Source organism: Hoplias malabaricus, chromosome 14 (assembly GCF_029633855.1).
Source record: "Hoplias malabaricus isolate fHopMal1 chromosome 14, fHopMal1.hap1, whole genome shotgun sequence".
Lineage (NCBI taxonomy): Eukaryota > Metazoa > Chordata > Actinopteri > Characiformes > Erythrinidae > Hoplias > Hoplias malabaricus.
Window position 1 is genome coordinate 24,115,337 of NC_089813.1, and position 21,683 is coordinate 24,137,019.

At 38.2% G+C, this 21,683-nt stretch overlaps 2 protein-coding genes across 2 annotated transcripts; both read right to left on the bottom strand.

The window, feature by feature from the left end:
- Positions 1 to 432: 432 nt before the first annotated feature.
- ptger4a (prostaglandin E receptor 4 (subtype EP4) a) lies at positions 433 to 7,000 on the bottom strand. The gene is made up of 2 exons (XM_066644544.1): positions 5,123 to 7,000; positions 433 to 3,058 (listed from the first exon to the last, which is right to left on the bottom strand). Exons 1-2 carry the CDS (start codon positions 5,924 to 5,926, stop codon positions 2,486 to 2,488), a joined length of 1,377 nt encoding a protein of 458 aa, XP_066500641.1. The 5' UTR covers positions 5,927 to 7,000; the 3' UTR covers positions 433 to 2,485.
- A 6,828-nt stretch (positions 7,001 to 13,828) lies between these two features.
- mrps27 (mitochondrial ribosomal protein S27) lies at positions 13,829 to 21,627 on the bottom strand. Its single transcript, XM_066644049.1, has 12 exons — positions 21,535 to 21,627; positions 21,336 to 21,438; positions 20,931 to 21,008; positions 19,342 to 19,412; positions 19,043 to 19,101; positions 18,808 to 18,922; positions 18,157 to 18,235; positions 17,919 to 18,034; positions 17,048 to 17,150; positions 15,944 to 16,086; positions 15,233 to 15,388; positions 13,829 to 14,198 (listed from the first exon to the last, which is right to left on the bottom strand). Exons 1-12 carry the CDS (start codon positions 21,547 to 21,549, stop codon positions 13,959 to 13,961), a joined length of 1,278 nt encoding a protein of 425 aa, XP_066500146.1. The 5' UTR covers positions 21,550 to 21,627; the 3' UTR covers positions 13,829 to 13,958.
- Between the last annotated feature and the right edge of the window lie 56 nt (positions 21,628 to 21,683).

Sequence of the window (21,683 nt, forward strand, 5' to 3'; positions counted from 1 at the left end):
AGCCAAAAAATGATACAAAGGGGTCAGTTATCCACTTCCCTTTGTATAGGCTAAACTTTATTTGTTGTACTGTTTTGAAGGCAGAGTTAATCAAAGTTGGCAAAGTTAAAGCAGGACTGAATGAAATGGGAAACTACTGTTTTACTTATCTTTTGTGTATGTGTTTATGTGCACATGTGCATGTGTCGTACCGTTTTACAAAGAAAAAAATTCCAGCCTTTGAAAATAAACTTATATTCTGTTCTTTTTTTAACACAGTGTGACTGTTACATAATGAACAAAACCTGGGCAATTCAATACTTTTAAAACAGTGAGAAACTGTTAAACAGTGTTTTAAGTTTGTAAAGGTCTAATGTAAAGTACAATTAAATGGAATAAGTCCACAGTATGTATTTACAAATTTTCACATACCCTCCCAACCCTCACCCCCCATAAAGTTTACGTTTCTCAAGCACACTTTCTGAAGGTATGCCTCATGTTTGTCCAGCCATTGAAATGCTTGTTGAGGCTTAAATATTTCGAATGCAGGTCACAGATCACATTTATTTATTCACCCCAAAAGCTAACAGTTCTTTGGGAAGTGGGACGCTCTCAAAATCTGCCACTCCAAAATTTAAAGGAAAACATATTCTGCTAGGTTATTTCCTGCGGGGATTGCTGTTGATCATGATGTGACCAGTTTGAACTCTGCTGGAAAAATAAACATGACTTCACTGCTTTTTGTACATGGGGAGGTTTTTAGTGTAGTCTTCTGTCAACCTGACCTGACCCCTCCTAAATATCCTTTGAGAAATGCTACTGCTAGGCTACTTATGTGGCTCACATATTGGTTTTCTGCTAAACAAGTTGCATAAAATCATAATACATAAAAGCATTCATCAGGGTCCATAAACAAACTTGAGTGTAATTATGGATTGTAGAGCAGCAGAAGTTAGAGGCTTAAGGCTACTGATATAGAAATCTGAATCAGAACTTCACACAGAACATTTCACAGCTACCATTAATGGTACAATTGTACAAAAGCATTTTCTTGAACGAAATCTCTAAATATCAAATATCTTTAACCCTTAAATGCATACAATGTCTCACTAGAAACCTATTATCTCAAATCCCCTTTACTTGATTTTCTCAAATAACTTACACACATTATATAATAACATTTTAAAACAATCATGCTTGCAACAGATTAAAAACATTCCTTAAGTCTGTTCTGGATTTTTGTTTGAGGTTTTAATTACCTGTGTTATGTATAAACAGCCTGCAAATCATCCATGCATTTAAGGGTTAAGTATTTTCAAGAAAAGATTTGGACAGAAATATATTTCACATCATTTCCCCTTCATTTTAAAAATAGTAAATCAGCCAAGACATGTCTTAAATCAAAAACTTGCTTCTTTGTGTTTGCACTGGAGCTACAAGGTACTGATATTCTGTAAAAAGAACAAAATAGGGTTTTAAAAAAATTATTTTGATTTTACCGAACTGCAAGTTTATTAGTTAACACTTTGCAAGACACTTAATTGTTCTTTTAACTAATTACTTCCATAAACTCTACAGCATTTAGACTGATTTCTACCAGGTTAACTGTGACACAGGATTGATTATTATTTAATGTTTACGTGGAAGGTAATGTTTTATAAAGAGTTTTTGTGTCATTAGAAATCTTTCAAATTATGGTGAGATTACCTCTACTTAAAAAAACTGCATAACACTCTCCTTTCATTTGAACATGACACTGCCGTTTACACCAGTGTAAAAGTTATATGTTGTTATTTTTACAAATTGAAATACAAGCCATTAGAAAGAAACCAAAAACAGCTGGTTTCAAATGAAGTCTTGTAACCCTTACAAATCTGCTTCTGAATGAAAGTCTAGTCTGGCTTGTGTAGGTGCGGTTGATCTTTATCTATTGGTTTTGGACTGGTTTGATTCAATGCCTTTTCCTGGCATTGCTCCACTTTGCTTACGTTCATAATCAAGACCTCACAGTTAGCTGTTGCATGAAGCAAACACTTTCAAATTACACACAAGGACTGTCATGAATAATCTACACAACATTAATGTTCTATTTACCTGTTAAAAGTTTGGTAACAAAAATAATAATTCTTATTAAGTCTGTGACTGTGATGTGATTACAAATTTTGAAACTGTAAAATATTAATTACAGGCAAAAGCAATCCACCCCAAAAACTGATCCAGGTTAAAGAAGCTCCCCTTGTGTGTGTCTGTGCTATCACAGAGGGGTTAAATGCTGAGAATTAATTTCCTAAAGGACATCATTAAAGAAACATTTCTTCAGAAGCTACAATAAAGACAATTTTAGATTACTTAACAACGTCAGATAGAAACTTCCATTACTTGTCAACTACTTTATCTTTATAGCTCAGGTTCAAATTGAAACCAGGTAACGTGTCTTGGCTGATCAACTATATATGAAGTAAGATGGAAACTGTGTTTACTTTTGGCCGAAATATTGACCATGACATTAAATACTTTTCTCCTGGAAAGCCACATTAGTTAAAGTCACATGAAGAGGCTGATCTTTACAGGAAGAAGTCTGAGTAACATTGTTCATGACATCATCACTTGGGCATGTTGCTGCCTCACTATTTAGACTGCTCCTGTTAGAGGATTCTGAACTGCTGTCTTTACAGGAGTGGTCTACAGATGGGCAGGAGTCACACTGGCTTAAATGACATGTGCCTAGGCAGACCTCATTGGCTTCAGGGAGATAAAGAAGAGTCTGGGAGGTGCTTGTTACTTCTTTGAGATCATGAGATGTAAGTGATGGAGACTCTCTGGACATGATGGAGGACACCTGCTGGCCTTCCACACAGTTGAAGTTGCTTTGTCTCTGATGTCCCTGAATACCAATCTTGCAGAACAGGCACTTGATGTTTTCTATTAGCTTCTGGAGCACCGCTTTCCTCAGTAGGATGTAGATCCAAGGATCTAGAATGGGGTTGGTTGAAGCAAATCTGACAGCCAGGAGATCTGGGTTTTTGTCCAACCTTTTCTCCACTGGAACCTTATATATTTGGTTGACAAACACTTGTACCTGCAGGGGAGATATTGTAGAATTGTAGGAATGTGGATAGAAACCCAGTGATAATGGGGTGGTTTGAAAACAAAAATATACAGTGCCCAGTTTGCTTTAAAAATAGTGGTAGCAAAGGTCTAACTTTGCACTTTAAAATGTTGATTTTTTGCCATTTTAGTAGCTTTGGAAGCATCTGTTAATCTATGTTTGCATAATATACTCTTCATCATTCTCTCAGCATGTCTATTGGGCTAAATCTAAGGCAATAGCACTGCACTTTTCATTCAGATTTCCCCTTTCTTTCTTTGACCTTTTTAAATGTACCTAACTATCTCCTCAATGTATTCATTGCCAGTTCCACAACTTAGCTAAGACTCCCCCAGTCGCCCCATTCTACCACCCCGGCGGGTGAGGCAAGCACATGCTTCCTCCAAGACATCTTAAACCAGGCATTGCCTCTTTTGAACTGCTGCTAAAACAGCACACATAAGCCAACTGCCAAGAAGATCTGTTACGTCATCAAACAGATACCCTGGCTAGCATGACGCTGACTGATGGTGGGAGAAGGTGCTCCAACTTACCCACTCAGAGAGAGCAAGAGGCCAGCTGAGCTCTTTAGGACTCCCAGCCGCAAAATGTCTGGGGCATCACCAGGTCAAACCAGTGATGTCCCAATGACAGGGTCAAAGCTAAGACTGCTGCATTCTGCAGCACTTCTTAGGTCTTCACCTCCAGGCCCATGTTTGGTTACGGGCACATCTGCACATCTTCCAACACAACTGTTTTATTTTATGATAAGAACCTTTGAGATTCATATCATTACCACATTAAAAACTCCATGACTGGAAAGGCTAAGGCTTTTATGACATACTTCCTGATAGACAATCTGAATTAATTTCTGTTACTCAAAAGGATCTGCAGTTGTGATTCTCTCAGCCCTCCAAACCAACACCTTAAGATTAAAAGGACTGAACACACTTCAGTTATTATGCTGACAGAAAATGAATATACTCCCTGTGTTTCTATAGTGAAATAAGTACTTTACAACTTCTACTAATTACTAAAATTTTTTCTGCTCTTCTCTGCTTCTCATGATTTAGTATTTAATCCCATATACTCACGTTTTGAATTTCTTGCTAGATTTAAACCCTCACCACTGCAACAACAAGCAAATGATTACCCCCTGGCCACATTATTGGAAACATCTTGTAAGTCCACCCTGCTGTGAAACAGTTATGAAACTGCAGCCCACAAGCCTTTGTGATATGTCCAATTTCTCACTAAAATAACCTAATACCTGCAAAAAGGTGGCCCTCCAGTCATAAATTGATCGATGATGAATGAGTAGAACACAGTTATGTATACACAACTGTTTATGACAACTGCTAGAATATGTAAGATTAAATTAGTGAAAAAAAAACATTTAATATTATGAAAAAGTCAAGTCTGCCATTTTTTTGGCATAAAACACATCAAAAATTCACAGCTGGACCTTAGGGTACCGTTTGGACATAGGGCTGGTAGAGCTCCTTCAGTGTTCAATGAGGATACAATCACCTTCTAAGAAAACTTTGCCCAGTACTAACAAACACTTAATATTACTATTGTCATGGTATAGTCCTAAAAATGACCGAACTTCAAGGGTTAAAAGAAATGGCTCTATACAGAATCATAATTACTTTTTTTACATTTTGCACAACTAAAAGGTTATATGCATTGTGAACGTGTTCTTCAGATTGATGGTGAATGTGATAGATGGTTCTATATAACACTTTTCAGAAAGTCTTCTATATAGCACCAACAAGGGTTCTTCTATTGTTATGATGTCAAGATTGTTACAGTAGAAGGACCATTTCTGTTGCCATATAAAACTCCTTTATTAAGAATGCTATAGAACCCTCTGAAGAACACCTTTATGATGCAAAGAGTCCTTTAATAATGGAAAAGGTTCTCCAAGTGTTCTGGGGTCTATATAGAACTATTTCCTTTACTAAGAAACACTTGTAGAACCATCATTTTAAGTGCGGTTTCAGTTTACCCCTCCTCCCCCCAACCCCGAAAACCCGGGACTGTGACACTTACGACCAGCGGTATGGAGCAGATGAGCACCACGGCTGAGGTGGCGATGAGCAGGATGACCATCTGTATCTCGGCGGCGGCCAGTCTCCTGCCGCTCCTCCTGCTCCCGGTGCTGCTGCTGCTACTGCTGCCGCGCGGCTCGGCGCCCAGCGACGTCCTGCGCACGAGCCTGCGGTGCATGGCTACGAGCGCGCCGCACACCAGCACGTTGCACACGACGGTGCACAGCACGAGCGCGGAGCTGACACCCGCGTACATGTAAGAGAAGGCCGCGTGGCCACTTGAGTTCGTGCGCCAGTCGAGGAAGCACCACGTCCGTGGGTACTGCATCTTCACGCGCCCGAACCCGGCGGCGGGCAGTGCGCAGAAAAGGGCGTCGCACACGTACACAGCAAGCAGCGCGAGCGCTGCGAGTCGCCGGTCCACGCGGTGCTTGTAGAAGTACGCGTGGTTGATGGCCACGTACCGCTCCACGGACATGGCGCAAATGATGCTGAGACCCGCGAGCGAGAAGAAGAGCAGCACGAAGCCGAAATACTGACAGAGCGCGTCCCCGGCGGGCCACGCGCCCTTCGCATACGTCACGATGGTGACGGGGCTCGCGAGCACCGTGCCCAGCAGGTCGGTGACGGCCAGGCCACAAACCAGCGTATAGAATGCGCTCTCCTTCTGCTCGCGCCGAGACCGGCACAGCACCGCGATGGCGATCACGTTGCTCACTACTCCGAAGATGAACATCACCACCGGGATGGTGGGCTCCATGCGCCGCGGGAACGCGCTCGGGCTTATGTCATTGCTGCTGTTCATGTTGAAATGGATACGATTTGGGGTCAGTCCAGATAGTGTCTTTATGTCACTAAAGTCCACTTAAGTCCAGATGCCTTTACGTTTAATAAACGGTGCGTCACGTGGTCCCACGCAGCCGTGTTCAGCCGCTGCTCTGGAACTCTCGTGAACGTTCAAGTAAATCACACACACAAACTCTAACAATCGTGACCTTTCGCCCTAATCGCACTTTTAAACATTTTACCGCTTTTCTGACCATTATTTAGACAGTGATCTAAGGCCCAAGCTTGTAATTTTGGCCAAAATACAAGAATATCCATTGTTTTTTTTGGCTTGAAACTTGAATGTTGAACATTTTCTGCCAGACTGTCTTTTACATTCAATAGTTTTGTCTAGTAGCGCAGTGTTTGGCTGCTCCTGACTGGTCTACAGGCAGTTAATCTCCGTGTTATGGTTTAAAACCTAAGACAATTACAATTCAGCTCCAGGGTTTTGACCGTCGTATTTATCTCTTGTCGATTTCAGTCCTGTTCTACTGATATAATAAGTAACAACACGAATGAATTTAAGCGGTGATATTAAGACTAGTAAATTAAAATATGTTTTCACTGCACTTGCGGTTGTGAATTAGATTTTTCTCTGTTTGAAAGTAAACAACGACTGCACGAGACAAGGTGGGAAACGTGTGGGAAAGAAGTTAAACCACATGTAAATAGACGACACCAGGAGCCAATGAGGAAGATGCTAGGCTAGGTTTTACTCACATCTTTTCTCAAAAATATATCCGACGAATCGCTGTATTTCACTGAAGCAACACACCTTGGCGGGTTTACGGAGTTACACGCGCTGATAAAGACCGCCACTGAGACACAACATGTCAGAACCAGCAGCAGAGCGTCGCGTGTTTGAGACCGAAGCTCCGTCGGGCGCTGCCGTGTTTCTCAAAGCTTTCCAGGTTTTACGCGCGGAGGAATTACCAGGTCCTGCGGCTGGGTCCTGCTGTCTCGGGTGGGACCGTAGTGAGAAAACACCGAAGTAATAGATACTTCTACGTTAGTGCTCTTTGCTCTGTTTCAGGGGTCGTTTTCAGTGCACGGGAACTCAGGACACTGGCGTTGAAAATCCCGCCCCGCCTCTGATTTCGTGAACAAGCGCAGTCAGTGGTGGAGGGTCGAGGTATAAACGACAGGTAAATTTAATTTTGCTGCTATGCCTCATTGCTCTTTGTCGTGGCTAATATTATCAAGCCATTTCCTCTGGAGCTTTATCTGCAAATATTTTCTAGGATGATTTTTTTAGAAATAAAATAAACTGCCTGAAAAATAAGTTACACATTCTAATATTTTACACTCTTTGCTCATTTCACCAGCTCCATTTAGCATATTTGTGCATTTTGAATAGAGAATTGCAGACTGTCTGCTGCTCTGCATTCTTTATTAGTTCTTCAGTGGTCAGAAACACCATGGTTGATGAACCATTCTCATCACGGCAGTACTGAGGTAGAGGTAGGCAAGAGTGGTATGCACTGGTACAAATGGATCAGACACAGAAGGCCTTCTGGAGTTTTAAACACCTTAGTATTACTGCTGGACTGAGAGTAGGTCATCAGCTAATATACTCAGTCAACACCATCTCTGTGACCATTAAATAGTCAACCTACACAAAGTTCAGCAAGGGATTACATCAACAGATTTTCATTTTAGATCAACATTTTGCAGCAGTAGATGAGTTAATATCTATCACTTTACATCTACAAGTGGCCAGCAAGGTATGTCAGATATAATAGTCAGTGAGTGCCCCACAGCACTGCTATATCTAACCCCCTCATATCAGCTCAACACACACTAACATACCACCGCAAATCATACCTGATCTATGGGGGTCCTGTGAGGATCTTTAATGATCAGGACCATGAGAGATGTTGGCTTTTGTACCTGTTGGCGATATCAGCCTGGATGGTTCCTTTTGTCAGTAGCAGGGTAAAAATGAATTCATGAAATTTTTTCATGAAAACAAGCTGAAACATAGACTCCTCTAACCACAGCACCTGTTTTTACTTTCTTTTGGATCATCCCAAATGAGGTTTTGGGATTGAACAGAGTTATGGCCTTCTACTCGCATTATAGAGTTTCAGGATGCATTTATTCATGCTGTGGTGGACTGTTAAGTGACAGCTGTTTTTTTAAGTGCTCCCAAGCCCACGTGGCTCTATTTATCTATGTAGCATTAAAGTGCATTGAAAAATGCTCTGTTTAATATGTTAGAAAATTCTCTCATTAAGTTTGGCATAAAGTGATGAGCAACAAACTGTTTTTGCTTTCAATGACTGAGCCTTTGGTGAATGTTCCTTTCATATTTTTTATTTTCATCTGCTAAAAGTGTAACATGAATTGTCTATAAATGTTTCACTATTACTTTGCCACTATCCCAACATTTTTTTTAATGTGTTGCAGGCGTTAGATTTTAAATTTGTTCATATTTACAAAACACCAAATTGGTCAGTGGAAGCACTGAAAATCTTTGTACTTTTGTTTGTTAAAAAAAGGATCAAGAGAACTTTATTGCATTTTATAAAATATCACAACTTTTCTGGAAATAGGGTTTGTAGCTGTGCATATTGATTCCACATAAAAAAGATTAAATCAGTACAGTTCTTGATTTACAGATATAAGTGAAATGAAAAACAGTGATTATGTTTTGATTATATTGTCAGAATATGTAACCTATGTTCATATTTAAATGAAGTGCATTCAAAACATCATTTAGTTTTAACGTTTGTACTTTTTAGATTTTAATTTAATTTTGCTCAGTGTTGGAAATATTTGCTAAAGGAGAAGCATTTTTACTCCCCCATCCCCCTTTTTAAATTCCATATATAAGTGTGAAGAACCTTCACTTTAAATGTGGTAAAACTTTAAGTGTAAGACCCTGTTGGCCTTTAAAATATTATAAAAACGAATACATTTCAAACGTTGGGGGGGGGGGGGGGGGGTAAAAGGTTATGAGGCAGGTAAATTTGTGGTCACACAGCTCCAGGGACCTGTGAGGAGTTTAGTTTGTTCTCCCTGTATCCGCATGGGTTTCTTCCTGGTGCTCCGGTTTCCTCTCACGGTCCAAAAAACACAAGTTGGTAGGTGAATTTGTGAATCAAAAGTGTCTAAAAGTGTTCAAAAGGGTGTTTCCATGTAGGCTCTGGAACAGGATAAGCGGTTACAGACAATGAATGAATGATAAAAAATTATATATTATATATATTGCTCAAGAAAACTGTGGCATCTGTTTTAAAAGTGCACACAACTTGTTTTCATATTTCATTGTAATTACTGAGTGATGTCTTTATTAGCAGCTTTTCTAAATATGGACTATTTTTCTATTCCAATATCATTACCAAGAACATATTCTTAAAGCCAGTGGCAGAAATATAGCCTTTTAAACAGCAAAATACCTTAAGGTACAGAGTCCAGACTGACTTAAATGGACACTAGGAGAGTTTCATCAATATTAGAAATTTTGCTAATGCATATTTAGAAAAGTAACAATTAAAGCAGGTGTGATGTCCTTAACTTCCCCGATCTCAAAGACAATGATTAATGGAGTGGCCACTAAAACAAATAGTACCACTACCAATGCCAAAAGTGTCTTAAGACACCACTATGTGAAAGTGTAAAACCCTTTGCAAAATCGTCTTTAAAATCGACCATTTTAAGTACAACCATTCTTCAGCTTAAAAAAACAGCTATTGAGTTGATAAAAATAAATCCAAAGAAAACACTGCTGTGCTGTGACATGGTGCAGCATGCATAGAACCTGAATGCCCTCGCAGTGTTCAAGTGTTCAATTACTGAAGTATGTTCGTCAAAGCAACTGCTGAGTGTGTGGCTTGGTGTGTTCCTGTTATGTCAACCCTCAATTATGTAAGAAAGGTAACAAGGGGACAAGGGCACCAGAAACGTGCCTGTACAGAGCATGCATGTAGAGTTTTGAACTTGCCACAGCTAACAGGCTAATTGACCGCGAGCCAAATTTGGTTTACTACATCATTTGTTTTACCATGTTTAGATGGTTTATTATGTAAACATCTGAAGAATATATAGGAATACATTGAAAAAAATGAACACTTTCTGAAAGCCACAGTTATGCACCGTCTTTCAGGCCTTTTGGAACTTGGATGTTGCTTTGTGTAATGCCGCGACTGACAGAGAGCCAAGCTCCATCATGAAGGTAAGCAAGGTTTCAGTTTATCATTCTGGTCTTTCTGTTCTGCCGAAGGCTGTTCTATTTATAAACTTAAGAGCTACCTAGACTGGGGCACAATTACGCCTTTATAGCTGCCAGCATGTGGAGACACATTTGTTGGCTGGTGGGCCCAGCGCAAAATAATCGTTCCCATTCCAACCTTTCATCCTGCAGTGTTTTTAAGATTAAAAATTGTGCATATACATTTACATTTACAATGCACTTTAACGCTAGGCGCTGCCTGAACCTTAAGAAAGCTTACTATAGCGTGTTGCATGTTAGCTTAGATATGAGGATACTTGTCAAACAATTACATCCCCAACTAAAGATAGAAACAGATTGAGGCAAATCCGTCGCTGTCACTTTGTCCCAGGTAACAAATTTAATCTGGCATACTGATGGCCCATAATCCAGTTTATTGGCCCACATATTGTGACAAATTACAGTTTATGAGCAGCCTAGAGCCGTTTGCCAGACAAGGGCCATCATTACGTGGCCAAGTCACATCCAGGTGGATGCCATACCATCCAAAAAAATTAAAAAATCAAACTGAAAATACACTGCTGTACACTGCTTTCATTTATTTAATATCCAGTAAACACAGCTATTTTTTCTTCAGCTTAAAAGAAGACATATTGAAAAGAACACAAAACCCTCAAGACTCAAATAAAATCTTTGCTATCTGTCTTTTGCCCTTATTATTTCTAATCACTGTCTTAAAAATCAGTCAAGATTATTATGTTTCTAACAGGCTCAAAAACATTCATATAGACACATTGGCTTATGTATGTCTTATCTCCTCAGCAGTATGCTTGAGATTACTTTCTTGCTGTAAAATCAACATAAGCATCAGCATTTTCTATGACTTAACAAACTCCAGATTAAGTTATACATCTCCAATCTTGAACTGCTCCTCCATTAGAAGAGACAATTCTGCAAACAATTGAGGTTAAAAAAGTTTTGTTTAAAAAAAAAGAAGAAAAGTTATATCGTTAATTACACAAGTCAAGTATCTGATCATTTATGCATACAGTTTTCAAGATGCTAATTAGTGGTATAGACGTTTTTGCTTTGTAAGGCCAAAGTTCTAGTGAAAGATTGTTGAGACAAACCAGGGTTATTGAATTTTTTCCCCTCCAAAACTCCATTCTTTTAAATGAAGGCTCTGGAAAAAAAAACATTTGACAGTGAGTCATCACTGAAAAGGAATAGGAAATGGTCTCAAAATGGCAAGAGCTCACAGCCAGACTCAACATTCTTGACCATCAGAACAATAAGCTGCAATGTTTATTGATCAGCAAGAGTGGAAGTTGGAAAAGAAACACCAGAGAAATTCATCTTTTCTAATGAGCACACTTGTTGAGTCTGTAGATCCTGTAGAGTTCATACTGGTGCATTGTAGGGAAAAAAGCCATTAATAAAACAAAAGCAGTTTTTAATAATAAAGAAGAGGCCCTTTTGCTCTATTTCTGATCATCATGCTATGACATCACATGCGTGGACTTGCATGACAGCGAGTCTCAGGTTATACACCGGAACATGCGTAATAAATCATTTCAGTCAATTAAAAGCCAAATATAGCATGTTTGAAATACCATCTCAGTCACACCACATGTTGTAATCAATTTAAAACTCACACTGACCTTGCGTCATAATGTGATTAGTGGATGAAAAGGCCCATAATGCTCCTGATTCATTTAGAACCTGTCAGTTGGGGAAAGGCCAAATATTGTGAGATGTTACATGAAACCAGTTCCTAAGGCATATGCAGAACATCCGATTTAATAGACCATTATACTATAAATCAGATTAAATGGGAAAGGCTTTCCAATATTTCACTAATTGGCTCTTCATCTCACTTACTCCTAAAACATGACTCTCTCTAATTCCTTTGATTTAATCATGGATTTTCAGATAAAAAATGAACTGTAGGTGTAAGGCAAGGAGTCCACACGCCCTATGACAAGTGTCAGCCAGATTAAAAGTGTTCATAATGTGCACATCTGATTAGCATCCACATACTAATGAGAGCTGAAAACTGGAGCATTGTACCAAATACTTTCCTGCAACTACTTAACGTAATTGTTTCTACATTCATTGTCCTATTTATCAGCTCAAATAACATATAGGTGCACTTTGCTGTTCTATAATTACAAAACTGTAGTCAACCTGTTCTGAACCGCCACAGAGCAGGTATTATTTAGATGGTGAATCATTCTCAGCTCTGCAGTGACATTGACAAACTATGCAGTGCAACAGGTGGACTAGTCTCTAATTGTAGAACTACAAAGTACACCGATAAGGTCAGTGGCGCAGATAAAATGAACAATAAAACAAAGAGGAGGCTTGAATGTCACTGATGATCTGTATACATACACAATGCCCTACTGTACTGAATTTGTGCTTCTGACCACTGTCTACTTCTATTACTGATGTATTTCTCATAGATATAAATGCAGACATCACTCTTATCACTGTTCATAATTTAAACAATAGTCTGTGAAAAGACCTTGTGACTTCCATGGCTAATTCCATGATTTATTTGATTACTTATCTCTGCACACTGGAAAGATCGTCATTTATGCATTTATATGTGTTGAGGGTTAACCATTTCTGTCATTCATTCATTCATTCATTCATTATCTGTAACTGCTTATCCAGTTCAGGGTCGCGGTGGGTCCAGAGCCTACCTGGAATCACTGGGGACAAGGCAGGAATACACCCTGGAGGGGGCCCTTCACAGGGCAACACACACATACACACTTCTGAGTGTGTTTTTGGATCGTGGGAGAAACCGGAGCACCTGGAGGAAACCCACGCAGACACAAGGAGAACACACCAAACTCCTTACAGACAGTCACGCGGAGCGGGACTCAAACCCACAACCTCCAGGTCCCTGGAGCTGTGTGACTGCGACACTACCTGCTGCACCACCGTGCCACCCATATAATAAAGTAATAGTAATATTGTAAATTATACTCAACTAGTAGTCATATAAAACTTAGTTCCATTCAACTGATGCACACCAAACTGTTTCAGGACCTCTGTGGTGAACCCAGCTGTATTCATCTGTACTGGCATTCTTTGCAACAAGGCAAGCTGATAATACCTCCTGCTGCAACAATTGAAAATACCGACAAAGGACCCCATTCAGTGCAGTCAGTAGATAAGACCCCGGCGCAAAAAAAAAAAAAAAAAAAAAAAAAACAATCCCACTAATCAATGATAATTTTTTGTCTTTATCATGTACCACAAAAATGTGGCTGTATTCATAACTATGGAATAGAAGGAGAATGTGTTTGTGTGCACTGAGATGCTACAGGCACATGCGGGGGCTTGTTAGTGCAAAAGAAAGGAAGTTGCGATGGATAGGATCTGACAATTCCTATAAATTCCTGAGGAACATTAAAGGAAACATCTACAAGAGTTGAATATAGAGAATGTACAGAAGAAGACTTGCATAATCCATGAGATTAAAGATAGGTGTTTTACAATAATCCCTCCTTCCTATAATAAAGTAATATATTTGACCACTAATCTATTTTCACTTAAACAATTTTAACCACACACACTTTGGAGAACTGGTCTAAATATAAGCTATTTTTTTCTGTTTGCTCTAGGTTTCTGAGCTTACAGAATCATATCATAAACACCATGAATGGCCACAGACTAAATATGAGAGTTGACAAATTGTGGTTTATTTATACTGCAGGAGTTGAGGGGGAAAAAAAAAAAAATACAATCTCAAGCTCAAGTTGACTCAACACAATAAACACAAAAAGACAATAGCGCTTCTTGACTGCCCATGATGGGTGTGTTACTGGGCTGCTCTGGCTGCTTGCCTGGCTAGGCGTGCTTGTTGTGCTTTCTCTCTCATCTCTTTCTCTCTAACCACCAGCTGCTGACGCTCAGCCTCCCAGTCCTGCACTCTTTTGTGGTACCGGGCTACATCCAACTCCTCACAGGTTTTCAGGTTCTCCTGAGCCAGCCGTGAGGCAAGAGTCTCCAGACTGCCAGAGTCTAACTTTCCCTTCACATGCAGGTGCTCACTCAGCTCCTGCCCGAGAAAGAGAGGAGAGAGCGTGAGAGAGATAAGGTTACTTTCCAATTCAGCCATAAACCACCCCCCCCCCCAAAAAAAAACAATTAAAAAGTAATTTTAAAAATGTGACGCCACACTATAGGTAGCAATTTTTGTAACATATTAACCTTTAAGATATAACAGTCAATTATCCTAAATAAAAAATGTGAATAAATATCTGCAGAAATGGAGACCAATGACCATGGCCGAATCAAATTAGACTATAATTATTACCGGATCAAATTAATCTGGGGTCTACCAACCTACAAACTGTGAAAGAAAAACTACCCAGTCAAAAACATTGAAAAATAATTGAATGACAAGTTTTATCCTGTGTATCTTACATAGACAGCAAAACTTAAGAATAGTTTCCTCATCTCATTATCTATATTCACATTACTGGACCTATTTATGTGTGAGATTATTGTGCAAAAACAATGTTAGATGGAGCAAAACAACTAGGGAAATTTACTCATAAATTACATAACAATGGTTCTACTTCATCTGTTCTCATAGACATTTCATTAAGACCCCAGGTAACTGTGTTAACTTGTGGAAAAATTGGGATAATAATTCTCCTTTAATGTAAGAAAGCTGTAGACAATGCTGCATGCTTTACTGTACTTCATTCAAATAATTCGGCTTCCTAACACTGGCAAAATCCACAAAAACTTATCTTAGCAACATTTCAGCTGTAATTTGATATTTTTCAAACAGTGTAACAATCAATGTCCAGTGGCTTAAACAACAGTCTATGCATTGAAAACATTTTATGGTTCAGTGAATTCCTCTCACTAAACACTAAATTCCATATTTCACTTGCTCCACAACTGAAATGTGATTTAAATTGATATTGCTACTGAATATGATTCAAGAGGTTTGGGGGGAAAAAGCTCAAGGGCCTGTCCTTTTTGAATAGTTCTGGATCTGGCCATCTCACCCCCAAACTGTATTAATACGTGTTGTGTTTATAGTTGTCAAATTGAACCTTTCAAACCACGGATACCAACCTTGAACTTTGTTAAGTACTGTGGTAGTTTAGCTCTTTCAAGCTCATCATCTTCATCCATGCTTTCACTGGCTTCATTTTCTGTGGTATTCTCTTCTGTTGTTACAGAGGCAGGAGTGGAAGAGAGTTCATGTAGTATTTTCTGTAAGTAATCAAGCTGAAAAAACAAAAATGAAAAATAAGTGTGTATATATATTTAGATTATAAGTGCTTATTAGTCATTCATTAATTTTCTGAAGCTGCTTAAGTCTGATCAGGTTTGCGCTCAGAATCACTGGGCTCAAGCAGGAATACAACCTGGATAGGCAACACACACACACACACACACACACACATACACACACACACACACACACACACATTTTGATAAGCCAATCCACCTAGCAGCATGTGTGTTTAGCCTGTGTGAGGAAACCACGGAGACACAGGGTAAGCACACCTCACAGACAGTGCCCTGAGGTGGGAATTGAACCCACAACCCCAGGACCCTGTAGCTGTGAAAGTGCTAATTAATGTACTCATAAAAAGCATTAAAATAATAGATGAGTGTTTTAATCTCTATTTCTTATGACATATTAAGTGCTGTTATTATTGTTTAATATTTTTGCCCTAGGGAGGGAAACATATGCAGAACTCCTTGGTTCTCCAGACTTTCTTAAGAAATATCTTCCATATATAATCTTTGCAATTTGGGAGTTTGCTTTATACTCACAACTTCCTTGGATAATTTCACATCTCCAGCATCAGAGCACACTTTCTCCATAACTGCCAGGGAGCGGCCAAGATAGCCTGGGGTCCAGATCAAGGGCATCTGGTGAAATACAGCATGAATTCCTCTGGCCATCTCCACCTTACCTAAGGGAGGAGTAATAAATTATGTTTTTTGATGAAGATCTCATATGTAATAAGGGTTTTTGAAGAACAAAACAAAACAAAAAAAACAGCACTAACATTTTCAGACATTTATAAATATGTTCAATAAAACAAAAACATTAATGTACAGAAGTTTAAAATAAAAAGTGCAGCCTTTAGCAAGCTTTAAAAAGTCATTCTATTCTTCAATGAAAACTAAGAATTGTGGTTTGAATTGATAACTTAGAATTAATAGTGCAATAAGCCACTAGTTCATTATTAAAGGTGACATCTACAATTGTGGGGAATTCTCTGGCTTGCTCTGTATCTCTTAAAGGAATGGTATATCTGACGGGAAAAAAAGGACTTATTTGTACAGGATGATATGTAACTTCTCTGTAAGTTTTTATTAACTGTTTGAATTATCACAGAAACTCATTTGTAACTCCAGTTGTTTAGTTTTGTAGCACTTAGTAATGCTGCTAGCCCTCTCACAAGTTTGGAGACATTTCCACCTTAAGTAATAAGTGATCCAAAACAGCAAAAATAAGTCCCACTTATTAATAATTACCCATAATAATAATAATACCCACCTATGGAGCAGGAATAGAGCAAATTCCTCATCTCAGTTTATGCTTCCGATATTTGGAGTTCTTTCCATAGTCTAAAAATAACCCCAGATGCCTTTGCTCTGCCATGGGCAGAGAATGAGAAAGCCTAGCATACCAGACCGAGACACTTTGTTTTTTTTTTTTAAAGCCATTTACTAACACTGGGGATTTGTAAACACATTAGACCGGTTTCAAGCACAGAAACAGACTTGAAAGCTAGCAAATGGTGGGAAAACCTCCTTTTTTTTGATAAAAAAAAAATCATAATTGTCACCTTTTATGATGGGCTTGTGAAAATTTAAGGGCATTGCAAGTCTTTAAGCAGGTTTTTATTTAGCACACTTCATACACACCAATGAACGCATGACCCAGTAAGTGAGAACTAAGGCCAACAGTGTTCTCCTGCTTCAGTCCAGCCAGCATTAGAGATGCTCCAATGTTTCTTTCTTCCAGCCACTGCACATAGAAAACAATATCCCTGGTCTTAGGAAATACCATCATTTTGCACACTATTCCAGCTGCAACTTAAAGGGGACAAATACAGAAAATCCAAGGGCCAAATAAAATTACACTGGTCCTTTTTTTTCTTTTAAATATATAAAAGCACAAATAGTCAAGACCTATTTCCAAGACAGAAATTAAGCTTGAAGTACACAGCAGTCAGAATGGAGATTTAGAATTGAAAGGAAATGGGAAATGAGAGGAAAATGTAGTTGAGGCCAAAACATAATCTGTGATATATATATAATTTGTCATTCATATTATCCAACCATGTAAGAGTGATAAGAAATATTACTGCACAATGTTTATAGCAAAGTTATCAAAGTGGAAAATGTGGGGATAATAATAAAATGTTTTGCTGTTCATGGCTGTAAGAAAGCAAGAACAGCAGCCTTTGAAATGTCCAGAATCAGAAGGCAAAGATTTATTCCCACCCAACACAGTGGAATTTATACAATGCAAAAGTTAAATATGGGCCACTATATGAAAAATTACCAATGATTAATCAAGGACATGATATCCTTTAAAAAGAATCTCTGGAATCAGCCAAGACAAACCCCCTAAACCTAGACCCCTCCCAAATCCATTGAACATTCCGCTCCCATAAATTGTCCTCCAGATAAAGTTTCCGAACAGGCAATTTTTCCAAGTTTGTTTAATCTGAAATCAACAGTTCTTTATCAAATATTCAAAGCTTAAGATAATGGCACTGGAGATACATACACTGAGGTCAGGCTTGGTTGACAAGTATTTGCTCAGGGCATAAAGTGATAATATCTGTGTGGTGGGTTGGTCAAAAGCTTCCTGAAGCATCACCTCCTCAACAACTGAGCAGGCTCCTGTGATGACAAAAATAATCCAAACATTCACTTATATAAACTGTTGGCAAGACATCTATCAAACAGATGAGAGCTCTAAACTCGAATGATCAGTGTCCAACTTTTTCTGTTGAAACCCACACCTTTGTAGTCTTCATCTTTCAGGTAAGAGTCAATCAGAATATTAAAGGTGAACTCATCTGGGAACATTCCAAATTGTACCTAGAAACAGGGATCATATGTATGTCCGATTACGTATATAAGACCAATACACATATTGATTTATTCAAAACAGAAAATTACTTTTAAATCTTGGGCACTGAACATGCTCTCTGTTTCCAGATAATATAAACTCACTCGATCAGTCATTACTTTCTCTGGCCCTGGCATGGTAACAGTCAAAATTAGCAATCTACTGTTGACAGACATTTAAAAATATACCCTTGCCTCTGGTTGATTTCAAGTTCCACACTACTTTCACTTTTCACAAATAAATATTAACCCATTGCCTCAATTTGTCTGTTTGTGAAGAGAATTCTAACATTTGCACTTGTAGGCTTCATTGCCAATAGTGTGTTGTTCATCATGCAAACAACTCAGTATGCAGGGTTTTGACATGGAAAAAAATGTCTCATGTGTGTTTTATTTATTTGTGTCATGTTTGGTGTTAAACAGCCTATACAAGTCTATACAAAGTTATTTTTGAAAGTGCAGTGTTTACTAATCTACTTATAACAGTTTTGTGTAGGAATATGGTCTATTCTCAAAACACAGATTTCTAACAAAAGCCCTACCTTGTTCTTGAGTGTGTACAGTGCTTTATCTCTGGCTCCATATTTTAGACACTTCCTAAACCAGCTGTGGACTGTCCAGTCCCGAAGGTACCAGCAGTTTGGACTGTGGCGAAACCTAGGAACACAAGTAGATCTGTGAATTGATACTGTATATTTGTGCTGCTTCACTTTTCCTTTTGGAGATCTGAATGTATATACTGGAGCTAGAAATGACATAAATGTGGGTTGGACTTACTTATAAAGATAGTATTCTGCTTGATCAATCTCCTCTCTTGAACATATACTGTCAACAAACTATAAGAGGTTTAGCAGAACGCAGACTACATATCTGCTTTAATGTTTTCAATGACATTTGGAATGAGATTCCAAAACAAGAGTGTGTGTGTGTAAAAAACATAGCTCATAACATAAATAATCACTGCAAAATAACAAAATAAACAACACTAAGAAAAAAAAATGTGAAAGCAGAGCATGGCATGAGACAATGAATCAAATATAGGCAACAGAGTGTAGTGAGTATTAGTGCCCCCTCACCCGAGATATTGTAAGAGAACTGACTGGGAACTTTTTCTCATAACACCTGTCCATTAAAGAGGCCAGCTGAGCTGAAATAGAGAGCAAGATAAATAATTCATTTAATAAATTATACTAAAGTATTATAGCTTCAGAAAGTACATTTGGAGATGTGTTGGCTGGAAATATGTAATTGTAATTAAATGCACAAAGAAAAACACTTTGTAATGTCACTTTTAATTCATTTTACCAATGGGGTGAATATAAAGGTATTCAACCAAAACTTGATAGGTCTTCCAAGCAAGAAAGTTAGTTAATTATCTGCTACTATCATTCTGTACCATAAGTAATATAATATATTTGCCTCTGAGACCTTTCAGAGCAGAGGTGTTAAAAAACGCTTAACAAGACTTTCTTTTTAAAGGCTGCATGCTTGACATGAAAAGAATGTGATCAGAGTAACACACACCAAATCTCAACCTAACGCATGTTTAATATTTCTGGTACTGAAGTGTGACTCAAAGCAAATATTCATCTGATTTGTACTTCAAATGTAAAAATATTACTGCTTACAATTTTTTGAAAAATATTTAAAACTGTATCTTTAAAGAAAGACTACAAAATATGGACAATTGGCTGAACCACATGGTCACATTTCCATGTATTATAAAAAAAGACACATTAAGGTGTATTATATACAGAGATGCTGTAAACAACCCCCAAACTCTTTTTGTCAGCTTGCTACTATGCATATTGCACTAGGTATTTTTATATTTTCACAAGTTGTTTGGTGTATATTTCCTCTTATGCTTCCTTCAGTGGCTAGTTATTGTCAAAGTTTGAATTCATCATTGTGCAGTTTTAAATATACTGTATATATTTTTAACATGGCATTAATTTTCTGACACTGAACCAGTGTCAGCTGGTTATGTTCAGTCGGCAAACTATTCTGAATTGTATGACAGCCTATTTTAGATTTTACAAGATTGTGTAAGACAATAAGAAACCATGAATTAGCCTACACTCAATTTTCTCACATTTTCTGTAACCTTTTTCGCCCTGTTAAGGGTTAGGGTGTGTTCAGAGCTGAATCAATGGGTGCAAGGCAGGAGAACATACAGGGAGAACACACCACACTCCTTACAGACAGTTATGCAAGGCTGGTAACAACCCCAGGACCCTGAGATGCTGGAGTTGAGTGGCAGTAACACTACAACAATGCAGCCTCTCAGAAAAAAAATTGCTTTGAGAGAGATACCCTCAAGAGTTCATAGTCTGTATTTTTATTTAATGAACACAACTGCCATATTCCATTGCTATTATATTTTTTGTGTTCCATCAATTGACTATGTTTTGAAAGTTAACAGTTAGGAGAATGTCTTTTACAGTTGTGAGCTTTTAATATTTTAAAAAATTATACTGTAAAATGTTAAGGCCCATGTTTTTTTATTTTATTTTATTTTTTTTTTTTGAGGACTTGTACAAGACATTTTTCTCACAAATTAAAAGGACAAGGAATACATTTAGTAAAGGATTCTACAAACAACACTGCCCCCTGGTGAACGTTGTCAATTACATTTATGCTTTTAGCATGTGGAAAGAGAACCTACCTAGGTTTTGGGGCTCTCCTTCTCTTTGTTCCCATACTTTGGTGTCTGTGTATGATGCCGAAAGTAGATATCTTCTGACTGCAAAAAGACACAATAGGTCTGACGGAGTTAATAAACTAAGAAAAATCTATCAGCCTAAAAGAATAAGATGATAATTACCCTAACGTTATAAGTTAAAAACAGTGTCTAAAAATTCAACAAAGACATTTCTTAATACATCATTCTTATATCGAATTATTGGAGATGTTTTAACCACCTTCCAAATAACCTTACAGTAAAGATGCTACCAACACTGGTCACAATGACATGCTCAGTTTAATGAAATAATGTTACTTAATAAGAAGAATATAAGGCACAAAACAGGACATTACAAAACCCCTGATGAAATTAATTTCTAGAACTCACCAGTGAAGTTTGAAGTCAAATATTTGTTCACAGTCCTTACAGACAGGACACAGCGATGCAGTGTGGAGGCCGCCATGTTTTGGTCTATTCCATGTTCCTGCGACTGCGGGGGGACAAAACTCAATTACAAACGATAATATGTCTTTGGTTAAATTTCCTACAGAGCTAAATTCTCATAACAAGTATTTCATAGCCACACCATGTACAGAGGCATTAATCGGTTCTGGTCATTTGCCGAGCCAGCCGAGTGGCATTTCCAGGAATAATTTTACTTATATTCAAGCTTTGGTTTAGCCTAAAAGATAATAATATAGCAGTATATCAGAAGAGGGCGCTATTAACATGCTC